This window comes from Rhopilema esculentum, chromosome 20 (genome assembly GCF_057945365.1).
Source record: "Rhopilema esculentum isolate cy_ngs chromosome 20, ASM5794536v1, whole genome shotgun sequence".
Taxonomy (NCBI): domain Eukaryota; kingdom Metazoa; phylum Cnidaria; class Scyphozoa; order Rhizostomeae; family Rhizostomatidae; genus Rhopilema; species Rhopilema esculentum.
The window spans coordinates 6962962-6979543 of record NC_142834.1 but is presented as its reverse complement, the minus strand read 5'-3'; the positions used below and the strand labels follow the sequence as shown (position 1 = coordinate 6979543).

Sequence of the window (16582 nt, the reverse complement as noted above, 5' to 3'; positions counted from 1 at the left end):
AATTCAAAGCTTCTTGATAATAATAATTAAGACCAGCTCTGTACTTGCATCTCTAGGAACCCTTCAGATTCCTGTAATGATCAGAACTTTGAGAAGGAACAAAATTGTGGCGATCAAAGAAAGAAACAGGTGCGTCTTGTATCTCTTCTGTTTTTAAGGAGAATTTGTCTGGCATTCTAGCTCAGTTAGATTATAAACATTGACAATTTCTTTTGCATGCTACAATTCTTTAGTTATATGAAATTTTTAGTTTATTAATGTTTTCAATGCCCGTCATAGTCATTATTGATTATTGAACCGCAACAGCTATAAGAAGAGCAATACCATGAACAATGCCGGCAGAAAACAACAACAGCAACTACAACAAAGCCATGCTCCCAATACTTACATTATGGCTATTCAAACTGATTATTTTTATTTAATTTCAGATGATGGCTAAGGATATTATATCTTCCGTATCACTATTGGATTTTGTTAAATTGAAAATCGCGGAAACTAGAAATACACTTGGCGACGAGCAATTTCAATTTCATATGGATACTCTGGATTCAATGGTTTCAAAACGGCTCATTTCATTACTCGGATAATGGAACAAGGTCTGTTTATTTTTCTTTTCTTAGGCGACATTGTATATTTGTTGATACGTCTTATGGAAAGGCAAGTTTTCGTTGAAGGAAGGCAAGTTTTCGTTGTAGGCAAGTTTTCGTTGAAGGCAAGTTTTCGTTGAAGGCAAGTTTTCGTTGAAGGCAAGTTTTCGTTGAAGGCAAGTTTTCGTTGCTCGTTGAAGGCAAGTTTTCGTTGAAGGCAAGTTTTCGTTGAAGGCAAGTTTTCGTTGAAGGCAAGTTTTCTTTGAAGGCAAGTTTTCGTTGAAGGCAAGTTTTCGTTGAAGGCAAGTTTTCTATGGAGACAAGTTTTCTTTGAAGGCAAGTTTTCGTTAAATTTCACTTCGACTTAAAACAGCCTTTTTGTTGCTGCTCTTCACGATGTTAACAATCGCACTTCAGTTAACTGTGACATCCAGTTGAGTGTAGCAACGCACGAATTTGTGGTCGCACTGTGTCTCTCAAGTAGTTTTTTATGAGTGTAGCTGCAACATGGGCTGGAAGAGCACCACCCCAGATTTGAAATAATTTGTAATTGAAGTGAATAGTGTGGGGCATCTTTTTATTTCCTTAATGGTATCTTGAATCGACGAACGTTATCATTGGCACAGAGCGTTGTGCCAACTACTCGCCAGTGTTTCCATGAATGATTCTCAGAAACATAGTTCGAATATTTTCAAAAAAAGGCTTATTCCATCCACTGTACGCCACTGCTTCGGTCTACAGTACCGTATCTCATGTTTCTTAAAGCTCTGGTACCATGGGTGCGTACCAACCTACCATCTTTAATATCTAGAACCGGACCTATGGTCGGCACTGCAACTAAGCATGCAGGAACGAACACAGATACAGACCTTAATTAAATTTATCTCTTTCTTCGGTATTCCGGTACTTAACTTGATGGAGGCTTCTGCTACCTAACCTGTCCATCTCTCTGCTTCAACTCTTCCTTCTTGAATAACAACAACAATAACTCTCGTTCCAGTCCTTCATAACTCACACCCACACAGCAACAAGCTTGAGACAAAATATAGGTTATCTGAAATTTGAAATGCCGGTCTCTTTTGAACTATAGAGTATGTGCTTACATCCATATAGATATCACAAACTTAAAGGGGCCTGTGCAACCAGCAGCCTTTGCGCGCTCGCATTTGTTTTGTTTTTCTAACTGTGTTCTTCTATGCAAGACTAAAATGGCGAGGAGAATTCGATGGGAAATTTCTGGTATTAATGTAGCGCTTCAGATCGCTCTGGACGGCCTCTATTTGGTTTCATTTTGCGCGCAGCTTGTGCTAGCAGCTTTCCACCATTTTCATGGACCACGAAAATGGCCGCCTTCCCAGCTTACGCCCGCAAAGGCTACTGGTTGCCCACGCCCCTTTAAAGGGGTTCTCGAGGACCTTTCTGTTAGAGTTCAAGGGACGATTCAACCTCTTTCATTGTTGCTAACATTAGAGTGGGTGGGTATGAGGCTTGGTTGTCCTGTCGAAAAACAGAGACCAGCCACATTCCAGTTACAGCTGACCTATTGACGATCAAGCAGGACAAATAAAGAACAGCATGCATCTGCATGCAAATGCTCTTATTAATTTAACATAAATGGTATGTTTACGTAAGACTGATGCGTCAAATATGAAGACCTTTTCGGTTTGGAATATTTCTTAATTGGTTTGGTTATAGTGATCCTGATCTCATTAGCCGTAGCTTAGCGTAATGGAAACAGGAAAGGAAAGTAAAAAGACCGGGTTTTAAATCTGCCCCTAATTGGTTTAGCTCACTAGATTTGCAATGTCTACCTAAATGGTAGTCCATGAACAAGTCCATTTAGATCATAATGGCTAAATGGATATGGGTGATTTTGTAAGTGGGCCGTCAAACATACATTGCCATTCTGGTCTGGTCTACTTAACCCCGACCGACGAACATTGACGCCACAGAAGATGTCATTCAAGTGTTGCTAGGAAATGTCTGTGTCACATAAGTGGCCTGTTGTATAAATACCGCGCGGCAAATGTACTACCATTGGCTGGGCTAATGCTTTTCAACAAGTCGCGTCGTTCAGCTTCGTGGCAACGTCTAACCAAATTTGTTGGTGCCGCCCTACTTTGGTTTTCTTTTTGTAAGAGATCAGAGAAAAAGCTTGGCTAAAAAGATTTATAATTGCACCTGCATGTTTAGATATAATTGCAAATTCTGACGAATGACAGAGACTCAAAGGCCCATTTGCCTGTGTTTGGAGGTTCTCTTCAAAGCCTTTTCTATTCCAAATCTTCTAAACATAGAGGCGGAAAGGCTTTGAAAAGGCGTTTCTAAGGACAATGCTACCATGCAAATTTAGGTGGGAATGCCAAAAGTGCGTTTCCTCATATATCTCCCGCATTTCTACCATAGAAATTTTTTCTTAATTTCAAGTTAGCCTTCCCTGCGAGTCCCTAGCTCCAGCTTCTAACAACCACGACAGAAGATCGTTAAGCCTACTTTAAGCCTACTTTCCACTGAGCGTAAGCTATCGCGCGACAAGATTCTGTCGAAAAAGTCGTATTTTGAGCGTGTGTTGTTAATGCGGCTGTTGTCACAGGTTGGCCGGCTTTGTCGCAGAAAAGTTGAGATACGTTCATCTTTTTAATCGTTCACGCGACAACAGGCATGCAAAGCAAGATACAATCCACTTCCCAGCACACAGTTTTGGGGTTATATCTAGCCAGTTTTATTCGGGGGATGGCCCAAAATAGTAAAGTGGCACAAGAAGCGCAAGCATCTGCCACAAATTTCTTGAAAGCAATTTTAAAAGCAATCTTCGATTAATTGCAGCTATCTGAATCCTTTGAAATTTGGCGGGAATGATTGTCGAGCGACAAATTTCTGCTGCAGCGGAAAGCATAGACGATTGTCGCACGAAACCTCCACAGGTTTCGCAGAAGATCAACACGGATTGAAATTCCTACGATATGAAATTATAGACAATAAACCAATTGGTTTGATTTGATTTCATTTGTCCAATTGGAATATAATGGCTGCATAATTGAATGAAGACATTGAGTTTTGCACCACAATGCCCAGTCTCCTGAACAATGTGTATTTCTTTGGCAAATCCGCACAACTTGTCTCGTTTATCAGATTTGCTAGTCTGTTAATTAGAAGGCTATGGCCAACCCAGACACAGACTGGAGACATACTAAATACATTACTTTCATATCTCACAGCAACGCTTGTTTATTACTTTTTCCCTCCATTTCAACCATAAGAAAGGTTGTTGCGATCTTGTTTACTATAAATACAACCGTCGTTTCTAAAAGACTGAATATAAACAACGGTTTGCGCAGTGGACACGTTACGTTTGCGCTTTCATTCGGTTATGCTAATCAAAGCGCGCCATCCGTGCTACAGTTACAGTAACCGGCTCCTTTCTACCAGGAAGCCTTTGAGCCCTGTGAATGTCTTTCTTTGCTCGACGCTTGAATCTTGAATTCTACACCCAACATCCCAATTTTTGCATGGCATCTTTTTCTTCTTGTTAGCTTATTCCACATTGTAAATAGGGTTAGATAGGGGTAAATAGGGTTCCACATTAAAAATATCCTCTGTTCTTTTCTCTTTCTCAGACGGAGCTCAATCTTATCGACTGGGTCAAATGAAAGATGCAGTTTATTTTTGTTTCTTAATTTATACAGTATTGAGTACAACATTAGCTTTTTACTTACAGAAGCAACAGTCTACTTTGTCATAAGAAAATAAACAAAGTTCTCTGCTTTGATACTTGAACTCATAGGAAAGAACTGTGTCAAAATTATGTTTTTATTGAATTCATGACATCACATTGATGTTTCCTTTCTGATGCGTGTTGTATGGTATAAAATAAACTGTAACACCATCTTTGTTTGGGAAATAAACGCCAGTGGATGTACAGAATGTATATCTTGCCTTCACTTGCACATGACAAAAACTTCATGTATAGCTGTCTCACTTCTCTCAGCATCGAGCTACTTTTAAGCTATTATTATGGCAAGAAACAATTACGGGGTAAATTTATGTAGAGATACTAAATATAGGTTGAAAATATTGAATAGCTAGATTTCCCCTGTTTGGACCCAATCGAAACCCGAGAAAACTTTGTGAAATCAGATAGGTCGTGTGGAAGCAACCCAGAACAATGATATCATCAAAATATTAATCCATAGAATACTGCAGAAAGATTAATCCAAACAATAAGATTGATCCCAAATTTGTGTAATTGCCATTTTAAGAAGAAGGATTTCGTTTGATCCTAGACAGGATCTTTTCTGGTTGCTGTCTGTTCGCATAATCCGTGCTTGGCTGCCATGAAAGTCTATCGTAATACCGCAAAGGCCATTTATCCAGGTCATTAAGCACATCGATTTAAAAAGGCCTCTATTTTCACTTTGTTTGCTACCGTAATAAATATGGAGTCAATCTGTAACAAGTTTTTTTGTAGTCACAGACGCTTATTTGGGGTAGCTTCAAGTGAAACAAAGTCGGCGCTTATTTCAGAAAGCGACGAGACTTTTCGAAATTACAAACTCTCTTTCAAGTTCATGTTTGTTTGCAGTTTGCCTAAACGAACCTGCATATAAGATATTTCTTCCCCATAATTATTTAAGTATAAGATTAGTATCAAGTATCATAGAACAGGTGCTGACATTCTTTTCATATCTTCTGTCTGCCAAGATTTATATTCTTTGCTTTATCATGTCTGCGTCCCCTTTCGCAGCATTAAAAATAAGGCAAGAGGGGGTGAGTCTCCCTTCCCCAGTCTTCTGAAACATTTCCTCATAATGCGTCCTCTGGACCAACGAACTATTTAGATTTCGGACCCTAGGCGCTAAATATAATTAGGCCTTTGTTTGCTCGTGCCAAAATATCCTTATATGGTTTGCAAGCCGTTCCCCTAGATAGGCCCGAAATTAATATATCCTAATTTTTGATACGCTTATCTGCTTCCGAATAAATTCAATTGATCAGGAATGGGGTCAATTTTTTAAGGTGCTATTTCAACCAAATTCCATTCCGCCCCATCAAGGGGACATCTTGCACTATTCTTTCACTCGAGGTTGTTCCAATTTCCTCATTATTTGTGATGTTGTTGGTAAAATGGATGCACAAACTCTGCATCGATTTGTTCCCCTCCCCAAAATGCGATTCATCCTCTACATATTTATCTTGACCGTCGCTTGAATCGGTTGCAGGGGCGGATCCAGGAAATTTTCTGGCCGTTGCTCAGTTTCAGAGACCATGCCCAACAAGTTTGCCACGCCCCTTTTTTCTTTGGTGATGTTAAGTAAACAAGATGGGTTATATAAGCAAGAAAAGTATTGTACAAAATAAAGGAATGTTTTTTCGTGAAAATTCAGCAAATGCTCTACGTAATTTGTTACACTGGTTGAAATGTATCTTTTATACACCATAAAAGGAACCATCGAATTAGTAGAAATCTTTAGCTGTCTTTATCGGAAACACGCACAGAAACAGGGGCAAGAAAGAGTACTTTGAAAATCTGACCGGTGCTCAAGCACCTTTTGCACCCCCTGGATCCGCCACTGGGTTCTATTTTCATAAATCAACTGCCACGAGGATGCTTCTTTTTAAAGAAATTAAACCGTGTAATACTGGACGTGTCGAATGAACGATTTTATCAATAAGAAAGCCCCATTAAGATCGTTTTATCCTGCACATTTAAAAAATTTACTCGTGCCCAAAAGATTTCTTTGACCCAAACCGCAAGCAGACAGCCAAATTCTAGTGATTTTAGAAAGACAAGATCGTGTTCCAGCCTCCGAAACTTATCTAATAAGTCAAATGAACGAGAATCATTCTTAACTAAGAAGGAAACTGGATTTTCATAAGTTCAATATTTGTTTCAGTAGATTGAGGCTTGTTATAGCGGAGGTTGATTTGTTCCTCTGCTTCACCACAAGACCAGTGTCGATCAGATAACTTTTAATTGGTGTATCCTCAAACGTTCAATTTACAGTTAAGTCAAATTGCGGCCTTTCCCAGACTGTATTTCTTTTAAGGCCGTAATTAAGCTAAGAACCACCGCGGAACAGGGCAGCCAAGTCACGCAGCTCCCTTACTTGAACCAGCTGAAGTCACGCAGCTTTCTTACTTGAACCAGCTTAAGTCTATGTCTGCTGTGCATTCGTATTTGTTAATCAGCCAACAAGCTGTTCTCCTACCTACCAAAGACTGTTTCTTCCAGCATATTCTTTTCCCAATCTTGATTGGCTAGGAGATTCAAATTCTCCATAACATATTAACTAATCAGAGTTCATCAATTTCACAACGGAAAAGTATCGTATTGTAAAATGTGTTGAAAGCTGTTTGGTAATCTTATAATAAAAACTGTAATTGTACTAATTTAAACTTTTCCGCAACCGTTAGTTACGAAGGCTTGAAATTGGCCGTTCATAACCTTAATAATTAATTATGTAAAGGGGAGTATATAAAACTCACACATTCGCCATGACAAATGAATATTAGGATCTTTAATGTTTGCTTGAATGCTTGTGTGACCGACGTTGAAATCATGATTTAATGATCTTGTTGTACCGATTTTATCTCACGAAGCATGTCCTACTGATCATGTCCCTGATCACATGCTACTGATCATGTCCCATTAATCATGTCCTACTGATCATGTGCTACTGATCATGTCCCATTAATAACTGCCTAGTAATCATGTCCGACTGGTCATATGCTACTAATCATGTGCTACTGATCATATGCTACTGAATAAGGCCTTCAAATCATGTCCCATTGATCAAATGCTACTGATCACATGCTACTGATCATATGCTACTGATCATATGCTACTGATTAAGGCCCACAAATCATGTCTCACTGATAACATGACACTGATCACATGCTACTGATCATATGCTACTGATCATGTATTCTGATCATATTCTACTGATAATGTGCTATTGATCTCTTGATTATGTTACACTGATCTTGAACTATTTATTATTTACTACAGTAATTTTGAGAATGCTTTGCACCAAATTTTTTTGGCCCCAATTTAGTAGGCTTTAAACTCCGTTCCTTTCTGCCCTCTAAAAGGGAATCGACATAAACTAAAGTGGCTTGAGCCATCTATCAATCAAAATTGGCCAATCAGAAGCGTGATACCGCTCACTCGTCTATTGATTGGCCAACTGTTGATTGACAGAAGACTGAAGCAACTTCTGTATCTGTCAATGTCCTTTAAGAAGCAAGTAGTCAATCTTGAGAGAGCAAAATGAGCGACTTCCTGTGAATGCCAAAGGAGCCATTTTTCAAGACATCAGGAGGTGGTTGCTTCTCGTTAAAGTTTGCTCTCTCTTCCTAATTCACCGGATAGCATCAATTCTGCAACACCTACGAAGCCAAGCATTCGATCTCACGCGCAATCGACGTGAAAATTAATGAATTTTAGATTTTTCGCTACGAAATGCGGCGCCTTTATGCTTAACATAATCAATACCTTTGAGTCGAGGTAATCGGTGAAGGTCTCCTTTATATCTACATATTCATTCTTCTGATTCGTCATCTAATCCTTATTTGATAGAAGCTCTTTTTGACGTTTGTATTTCTTTTCATGTTTGTACGCTACGCCGAAACTTCCCAAAGTTCTATGAATTATTCTAGCCCCTTAATTACAATGGTCTACGGGCTAATTCAGCCTTAAGAATGCCTTAAAACCAAAGGCTCCTTTTGGCGTCCTTTCTTATCATGCTTATTTCTATAGTTACTCGTTGATCATACTCTCTGACTCCTTGATTAGGAGTCTTCCTCTGACGCCTGTTTGACCGTAAGCGTTTGTAATCATAAGCAGCCTTTCCAATTCTCGATACAGACACAGCTCGCCCTCCAAGCTAGCCTCTGATGTTTTAACCAAACTTCCGCATTAACGGCTTCCCTCCTTCGCAGACGACATTAAGATAAAAAGAGGCTGAGAGGAACACGTCTATAGATAAACTTTGCTTCCATCGTCTATTTTGTTTTATGAACTTTTTTACTGTCATCAGAGCTCTCCTTTGTTGATTCCTATCAAAGCTCGTGGGCTTGCCTCCTTTGCAGACGAAGATAAGATAAAGCGAGACTAAAGGAACATTTCTTAAGATAAACTGTGCTTTTTTCATGCTCTCTTTGTCATCTGAACTCTTAATTGCCATCATAGTCCTCTTTTGTTGATTCATATCATAATTGTAGATGTTGTTTTCTTTTTATGTGTCCATTCATTAACGTAGACCAAAAGGAATACTTTGTCTGACGATGATAACATTTTGCTTTCATGCTTATATTTTTCATTTAAACACTTGATTGCTATCAGACTTCTTCATATTTATCAAATTACTGGCGCTTTAAATGTCTCTTCCTTTGGTCCTAACCTTGCCAAGATGTCCTTGTAGTTTTTGCAGTGGTTCCATTTCTGTCAATGAGCTCTCTGTACTCTGCACCAGTGCCAAGTCATGATGACAGTTTCGAGGCTAGGATCATAATCGAGGCCGATTGCAAGTAAAAAAGCTAACAACCCTAGTATAAATTCCTTTATTGACATCGTATTACTCAAGTATCAAGCTGATCAGCCAGCGAAAATGCAACGCCTGTAAGCTTGATAACAACTTTGTCAGTTGCTTCTATCTATTTTTCCGTCACTACTGCCTTCTTGAGACATTCAAGACATCAAACTCTTATTGCTGGAAAGTTTTAGTTTTATTTCCTCATTTTTTAAGTTTACGTAAAACTTTCAGGTTTTCATCAGCAAGTGTTACCAAACAACAATGTTGTTTATTTTTATCATGGATTGTAGATGTTTTAAGCGAGTTTTGTCATTGAAAAAGTCTAGTGAATCAAATTATAGATTGGCCATTACTGAGCGAAATCTTCTTATCCTCTAAAGACTGGGATATGGAAGCACGTCTAAATTGGAGAGAGAGATGGAGCCATCCATTCCCAGATCTACTTAGCCTATTTGCCATTGCTTACTTGGTAATACAAAAACCATGCCACTTAAGAAAACTAACGTGAATTTAAGAGCTAATGGTTCACTAATCATAGTTAATACTTTAGTGTTTATCTCTTGAATTTGTCAGCGGCTGTCTAGCAGCAATAGCAGTGAGCTCGACTATCAAAATCCCATCGCTCATACCTTTTACCTAAGCTGCAACTCTTTATACTAATTCAAACAAACAGAGAGGGTTTTGGGTATTGTCTCTAAAGGTCTTAAATGGCTAAGACCTTTGATTGAAAATCGACAAACCTAGATAGGAGCTAAGTGCCAATAGGCGTCTCCAAATCACGGCACAAAACCTTCATGGAGGAATTAGAGAGACGGTGAAACACGGTTTATCGTCCAACCTGTTGTCCTATTATTTCATCAAATAAATCATTGGCGCCAGGACCTTGTTCCAGTGCTCCAATCTCTGTTATGACGCTATTGAATTGAAAACCTACAGAGACGAGATGTGTGTGTCGGGGGATAGCAAAGCCAGAGGCTTTCGAAGATCAGCATTGGTGACGCGCGTTAAGTCGGTTCGGTCGATAGCCGTGTTGTAAATAGCTCACAATGAGGGCGTTATTATTAAGCTGATCCCTGGTTAATACGTCATAATCGGATTGGACTATCGACTGCGTCTGTCTTTTAAAGTAACGCAAGTTGGAATTTCACTACGCATATTACTTTTTCGTTGCAAGAGCAAGCAATCAGTTTGTGTCGTGCATTCACAGAGACCTTTTGAAGGGGACGTCATCCGGTGACTTTCATTCGTGGACCTCATATCATACAAGGCATCATTAGAAATGGAGTTTGCTCTTACAGCACTGTGCACTGTATTGCTTCTTTGGACCGTTGACTGTCAAGCTTGTCGCTGCGTGCAGAAACCACTACATGAAGCATTTTGTGATGCAGACTTTGGTGAGTGAAATAGCATTTTCAACTTGTTTTTGTTCTTTGTAAACCAACTTAACAATGCATTTTTCCGTCAAACCAACATATCAATGCGGGCTAAAATCAAGGTCGTACAGTTTTATCGTACAGTTTTATCGTACAGTTTAAGCAATTTTATGGCTCCGAAATTATAAAGGAGGATTTTACAAGAAGATTGTCTGTTCGGTATCACTTTTAGTTAAATCAACAAGAACTTTAAAAATGTCTTAGAAAAGACAATTTTGTTTTTGGCCCAATTGAGTGAAGCAGAAAATTACTTTTATTTGTAGATGGGGCCAATCTTATTTTGTATTTTATATTACCTTCAACCAAACTCTGTACTTGTGTCTGAAATCTCATTCTTATACAAGAAACATTGAATGCCCCCATTTCAAAGAGTCGTGAATATTTTTAGATAATCTTAAAGCCTAGAACTCTTTGGAAACATCGCGCTAAGGAGCACGAGTATGATTTATTGGAGTCAAATCCATTATCGCATTAAAATTTTTGCACCTCTTGGTAAAGTAGTATTTAATACCTAGGATATTTCAAGATGCTTAGCTCAAATAACTCGTTCGTGGGCTCATTATATCAAGATGGATTTACTTATACATATGGCTTTCGTGCTGCATCCATTGTATTATTGAAGGGACTTGGCTCTATAGCTTATTAGAAGTTTTCTAGAGTTTAGATGCAATCGACATATGATTGATGCAGCTCTTGGTTCTTGTATACTACGCTACGTAAAATGTCTAGTCTTTCACAAAAAATAAGAGCAATTTTTTCTGATGAGAAAATTTCCTGAATTTAAGTATTTAGTATGGTGGTTTTCGGGATTAGTAGTGTTAGTTATAGATATAGAATATTGAAAATACAGAACTGTTTCTTTAATTTTTTGTTGATCTTCCAACCCGTCTTGAAGACTTTTAATTTTTGATATTATGCTACAAACTTTTTCTTGTTCTCTCATATGAGATATCAGTTTTTAGTTACTACAGTCATTAGTTTATATTTGGCTTTATTGTTTTTTTATCAATTAACTTTCCTAAAAATATGCTTTCTGGAGGCTTCTCAATTTGCGCAACAAAGTGTCCTGTGAGTCTATTTGCGAAAATGATCGACGAGTTAATGCCTTCTCCCCGCAACTCTTATTCGTCTGTCATTCATCCACCACAGACCTTATGCCAGAGAAATTAGAGCATTATGTGGGTTTTCTAGGGTTTCTGTAAAGCTTCTATTCAGTCTTAACGGATCGGGCGTTCTTGGGTAAAGGAGTCTTAACATTTTATTTCAGCGCTAAAATTGAAAACTAGGAGTTCAGTGCTTAAATTGGAAAAAGGCAAAGAATGTTAAATTTAGATTTATATAAGTAGAAAAGTAAGCTGAACCAGTTGAAAAATTCCCAACGTATCAATAATGACATTGTGTATTTGAAATGATCTCGTCCTTAAATTATTAAAAATGAAGCAATAGAAAGATCCATATTGTGGTATTGGTCACTTGCCAAGCCTTACTTTCCTTTTACTTGACTTCTAGATCTTAAGATTAAGGTTCATCAATTATGGTATAATATTTTTGTTCCTAGTCAAGACTAGTAAGGCGTTTTTCATGAATAAAGCAAAGACTCCGTCCCTAATTTCCACGTCTAAAGACCTCTTACAACTCTTTAAGCATCAGCGGAAATTCAGTCTTAATGGAGATAATCTGACAGCAGCCATGTTTTATCATTTATGATTGCTGTATACGCATGCCCAAGTCTCGAAATCAGGCTCCGCCCCTGGATCAATATTCTTTACATTTAGTTCTAATTCAGATTGTTACGGAACTTTGTCAGTGAGACTGTGCTCGTTACAGTGTTCGTCTGATATAACAGGTATTCCAAACACACAGAATCACCTTTCAAAGACAGAACCACAAGGCAATTGAGACTGGAAACTTTTTGCTGGCTTTGTCGCTCTCATCAAAACGTTCCTCAATTGCATGGTTACTCCGTTACTCTTCAAGAGGTCACTGGGTTTAATCAATCTGTGATCATTCAATCACTTTGATAATTCTTTCCTAATCATTCTATCACTTAATTATTATTTAGTGATTATGTATATGTTTTTCAGTCAAACGTCCTATGTCCTCCCATACTAATATTGATTATGGCAGTATGATGCTACATCTTTAAACCAAATTCACTGTTTCATGACTATCACCATGTTGAACCAGCCATAGTGCCCTTCAAATCCCTGAAAATCTTGTATTCTTGGGCACTACTTTTCTTAGTGAGCAATCCCTTGTGTCTCTGACCCTTCCTGAAAACAACTAAACACTCCAATTGGTCTAAGCCTTTAGCCTGAGCTGTGTCATTTGTGGATAATTTGACCCAAACTTTGCTCTTACTTGCACGTGGGATTCAGCAGTTCAACGCGAAATTAAAAGTTATCGAGACACTGACCTATTAATAGCTGCAACCGCGATATCACAGCAAATTGCTGTGCACTAACCCGTAGTAGGATTGTCTATCGTTGCATTTTCATGTGACATTTGTGTCTGCATCAGATAACCGGCCGCAGCAGCAACAATCCTCAAACTTATTATTGGTTTTTCTTTGATGTCTATTTGAAACCTAGTTTTGACAAAGCTTTTCCTACTGGCACATTCCACATGCACCATTCGATAATCCTACTAGTGACATTAAAGGATTTATTCAATTGCCGCTTTCCAACATGTGAAGCCAGGTGGACCTTGCCTTTGAAGGCGTCCTTGGAAGTGCCTGGCGAAGCAGTATCCAAATAGCTGCCAATTGGCGGCAATTGAACAATTGGCTGTTCGATTCACTTCAATCTTGCTTTACCCTCTAGCAATCTGCCTCTTGCTTCGTCTTTCTACCGGAGTTTTTGTCTCAGAAACAATGTTTTTCACAATCTTTGGCAGAGAAAAAACTGGTTACATTTTGTTTCTCAAAGAGGGAAGTTTGTGTTTGTTTGCCAAAAGGTGCAACAGTATATACCTTTCAGTGGACTTTGTAATTGACGAAAGGTTTCTCAAAGCCAGCTCGATTCGTTTGTTGGAACTTCGGCCTTTTGCTTGGCAATTATAACACTGTGCGTAAATTTAGCAGATTTTCCAGGAACTACCATTTTATAAATTCAGCTGTTTTCCCAGGAGCCTACCTCCCCCTTTTAAAAAGCCCTTTTCTGTTTATTGAATAATAATCCTAAAAGGAGTAAATCTTGGTATGTAATCTTTTGCTAGGTAAAAGGTCTTTTTAATCAAATTTTTCAGACATATTTAGCGTCTTATGAAGTCAGTTGTTCTTCTCGAAGCATCCATCCTAGGCTTGGGTGTCTCTTTGCATGCGTTTAAAATAGAGGGGAAATAACGACAAGATCTCAAAATATTTCCCATAAAACCCTGTGATCTATGCTAAGATGGATGTTAACAATATCATTCCTAAACGGAATAGAGGCTATACAAACATTGATGCAGGTAACAGGACGCTATCTCTCTAAAAGAAGTAAGACTGATACTGCATTCGTACTTTCTTTTGGTAACAACCTTACGATAATCTCTCTAGCAGTACATTTACCTGTTCAATATAGCGTTTTTTTGATAATGAATTGAAATTTAAGCTTTGTCTGTTGGCTTTTTATAGCTCACTTTAGCTCACTAAATATAGCTCACTGCATCGAATGCCCTTGTTCTCTGAAAAGCATGCGCGTATTTGTCCTAACTGAAGGAGCAATTAAAGCAAAAATGGCAGCGGTATTGGAAGATGATGCCAGATTCCGCAAATAGCTGAGGGCCAGAATCTAAGAATTTGATAAACCTAGCGCAGTATCAAACACATTAACGTATCTTGTCAAACAGTTTCTGTGTCACCCACAAATTTATTCTCAACATCATCAAAGCTTTTTCAAGATTATAGACCTTACCCAACAAAATTCCCGGCTGCTTCCTCATATGCTGTCAATGATGTCAAGAGTTTTTCAGATCGGAAGTTTGATCGATTAGTGACCATATACCATTCTTTGATAAAAATGTCATTATTATTTATAATCCTGATTTTCTTGTTTGCACATTGCAGGTCACTTGTGCCTGGCTCTTTCTCATTTATCACTGCTTTGAAAGTTTTTTATTCCAGTTTAAGTTTTTGCTAAATTGATAAATGATTGAATCAGTAAATAAATAGATAATAAATTGTTTGGTACCCCCGCCTTTTCATTTTTGGCCTTCCACAAAGGGAATTTCAATTGCAATTTCGCAATTGTTGGTGCTTAGCACAGAATTAATCTGTGGACTTACGAGTTTTGTGATTTTCGTGATACTTACTTGTATTTTTCTCGAAAGACTACACCAGACTATGATATTAACACTGACGGTTTTTTGACCTTAAACCCGAATTATGCGCGCGGAACACGCGAGATTTCTGCGATTAGATAACATGGAGTTTACTTTAGCACATAAAAGTTTTTATTGTACTTCACTGGTGGCCTTAACTCAGTTTCTAAAGAGATAACCAATGCAATCTGGACTTTAAAGGACCCTAATAACATTTTGGCAATCCACAAATAGCATTAAACATATCAAGTCACATAATTACTAAAGCAAATCAACTTGTTACCGTTCGGCCTTTTGAGAATATTTGTCTGCCTAGTGACATTCTTTTTTTGTCATTAATTTGACGATTTCTGGTAATAATTCAATTGCTTGCATGTAAAATTTGTTTTTTTAATTAGATCGCCAATTCATATGTCCTAAAAAGTATCCAAATTTTATCAACTCCATCCTTTAATTGCTTTTTATGGCTTGCTCTATATCCACTATCGCTCGATATCAACACAATAAACGCATTTATACTCAGCCTATTAAGTACAGAGGAAGGTACGATGTAGCTAAAAGCTAAGATTGCTATATAGTCTTAAAAAATCTTTATTTGCTCCTAAATACTGGAGGAAATCAGGCGCATAAATGTGTCTCTGTAGTTGCACACAGTTGTTAAAAATTGTGAGGCTATGGCCTAACATATGTCCAATTAGATTTTATGGACTATCATAAGGTGTAGTATGATGATCTTTCTCTGCTTTTTTTGGTAAACTTCTTTCAATAATTCTTTTCCTTTTTTACTTTAGCCATAGTTGCAAGAGTTACAACATTGAAGAGAATACTTGAGTACCAGCCACTCCTATACAACTTTGGAATAATGCCACTCCGTATATTCAGACAAGAAAAACCAGTTTTCGTCAAAGGGGTTTCGTCAGTTGTGTTTACACCACGATCAGCAGATTTGTGCCATGCCAAAGTGAAGCGTGGCGAGGTCTATCTTCTTGGTGGTCGCGTGAAAGGTAGGCGAGTGTTCCTCACCAGCTGTGGATTGGTGAGAAAGTGGCAGTCTTTACAGCACATTGTTCGCAAATCAATTCGACAAGGCAAATTGTCTTGCAACTGCACCGTGCAGGGCTGTGAAGGACAACAATGTATGTTGCGTAGATCGAAGTTTAAACAGCCAGTCTCGCATTCATGCGAAGCGGTGTCTTTGAAAAGAAAGATGTGCTACTCAAAGTTCGGCGTTTGTATCTTTAAGAACAATAGATGTAAATGGGCAAAACGCTCTCAAAAACTCATAAATAACTGCGTTACAGACAGTCACTTTAACTTTATTCCAACCAGAAAGGTTACCTAGAAGAGAGCAGCTCAAATCACAGTTGAGGCAACCAAAATTTATGGCATGCCAAAAGAGTGACGAGGCTTCACTAGGCTGTTGCTGGCGACTCTTACTTGCACAATGTGAATGGCTTGGGTGTCAACGAGAGAACCCCAAAAGAGTATCAGAGATTAAGAGAATGGGTTTCTAACTCATAAGTGAACTATCGCTGTTTCAGAAAGCTGAACTGGAGTTTCAGATACTGAGGGTTTTAAAACGGGCATTAACCGTGAAGAACTGTAGCCTTTGCTAATCTAACTGAGTTTGCCGTACTGTTTCAGAGTTCAGAATATGATTTTTTATCACTCTTCTGTGAACCTTCTTCACAATTCCATCAAAAAGTATCTCCAAAGATTATTCAAA

At 38.3% G+C, this 16582-nt stretch overlaps 2 protein-coding genes across 2 annotated transcripts in view; both read left to right on the top strand.

Annotated features, from left to right (window-relative positions):
* LOC135687371 (importin-11) overlaps positions 1–16582 on the top strand; it is a 53213-nt gene that overhangs the window by 28901 nt on the left and 7730 nt on the right. Inside the window, exons 36-37 of the mRNA XM_065203913.2 lie at positions 57–129; positions 429–596. Of these exons, the coding sequence (XP_065059985.2) occupies positions 57–129; positions 429–587 (232 nt within the window). The 3' untranslated portion in view covers positions 588–596. The remainder of the gene's footprint in view (positions 1–56; positions 130–428; positions 597–16582) is intronic.
* LOC135687374 (metalloproteinase inhibitor 1) lies at positions 4214–16541 on the top strand. Its single transcript, XM_065203917.2, has 2 exons — positions 4214–10515; positions 15648–16541. Exons 1-2 carry the CDS (start codon positions 10401–10403, stop codon positions 16196–16198), a joined length of 666 nt encoding a protein of 221 aa, XP_065059989.2. The 5' UTR covers positions 4214–10400; the 3' UTR covers positions 16199–16541.

Coding starts and splice junctions, on each gene's coding strand:
- LOC135687374 (XM_065203917.2), top strand. CDS start 10,401: ATGGAGTTTGCTCTTACAGCACTGTGCACTGTATTGCTTCTTTGGACC. Junction 10,516..15,647: donor ATTTTGTGATGCAGACTTTG/GTGAGTGAAATA, acceptor TTTTTACTTTAG/CCATAGTTGCAAGAGTTACA.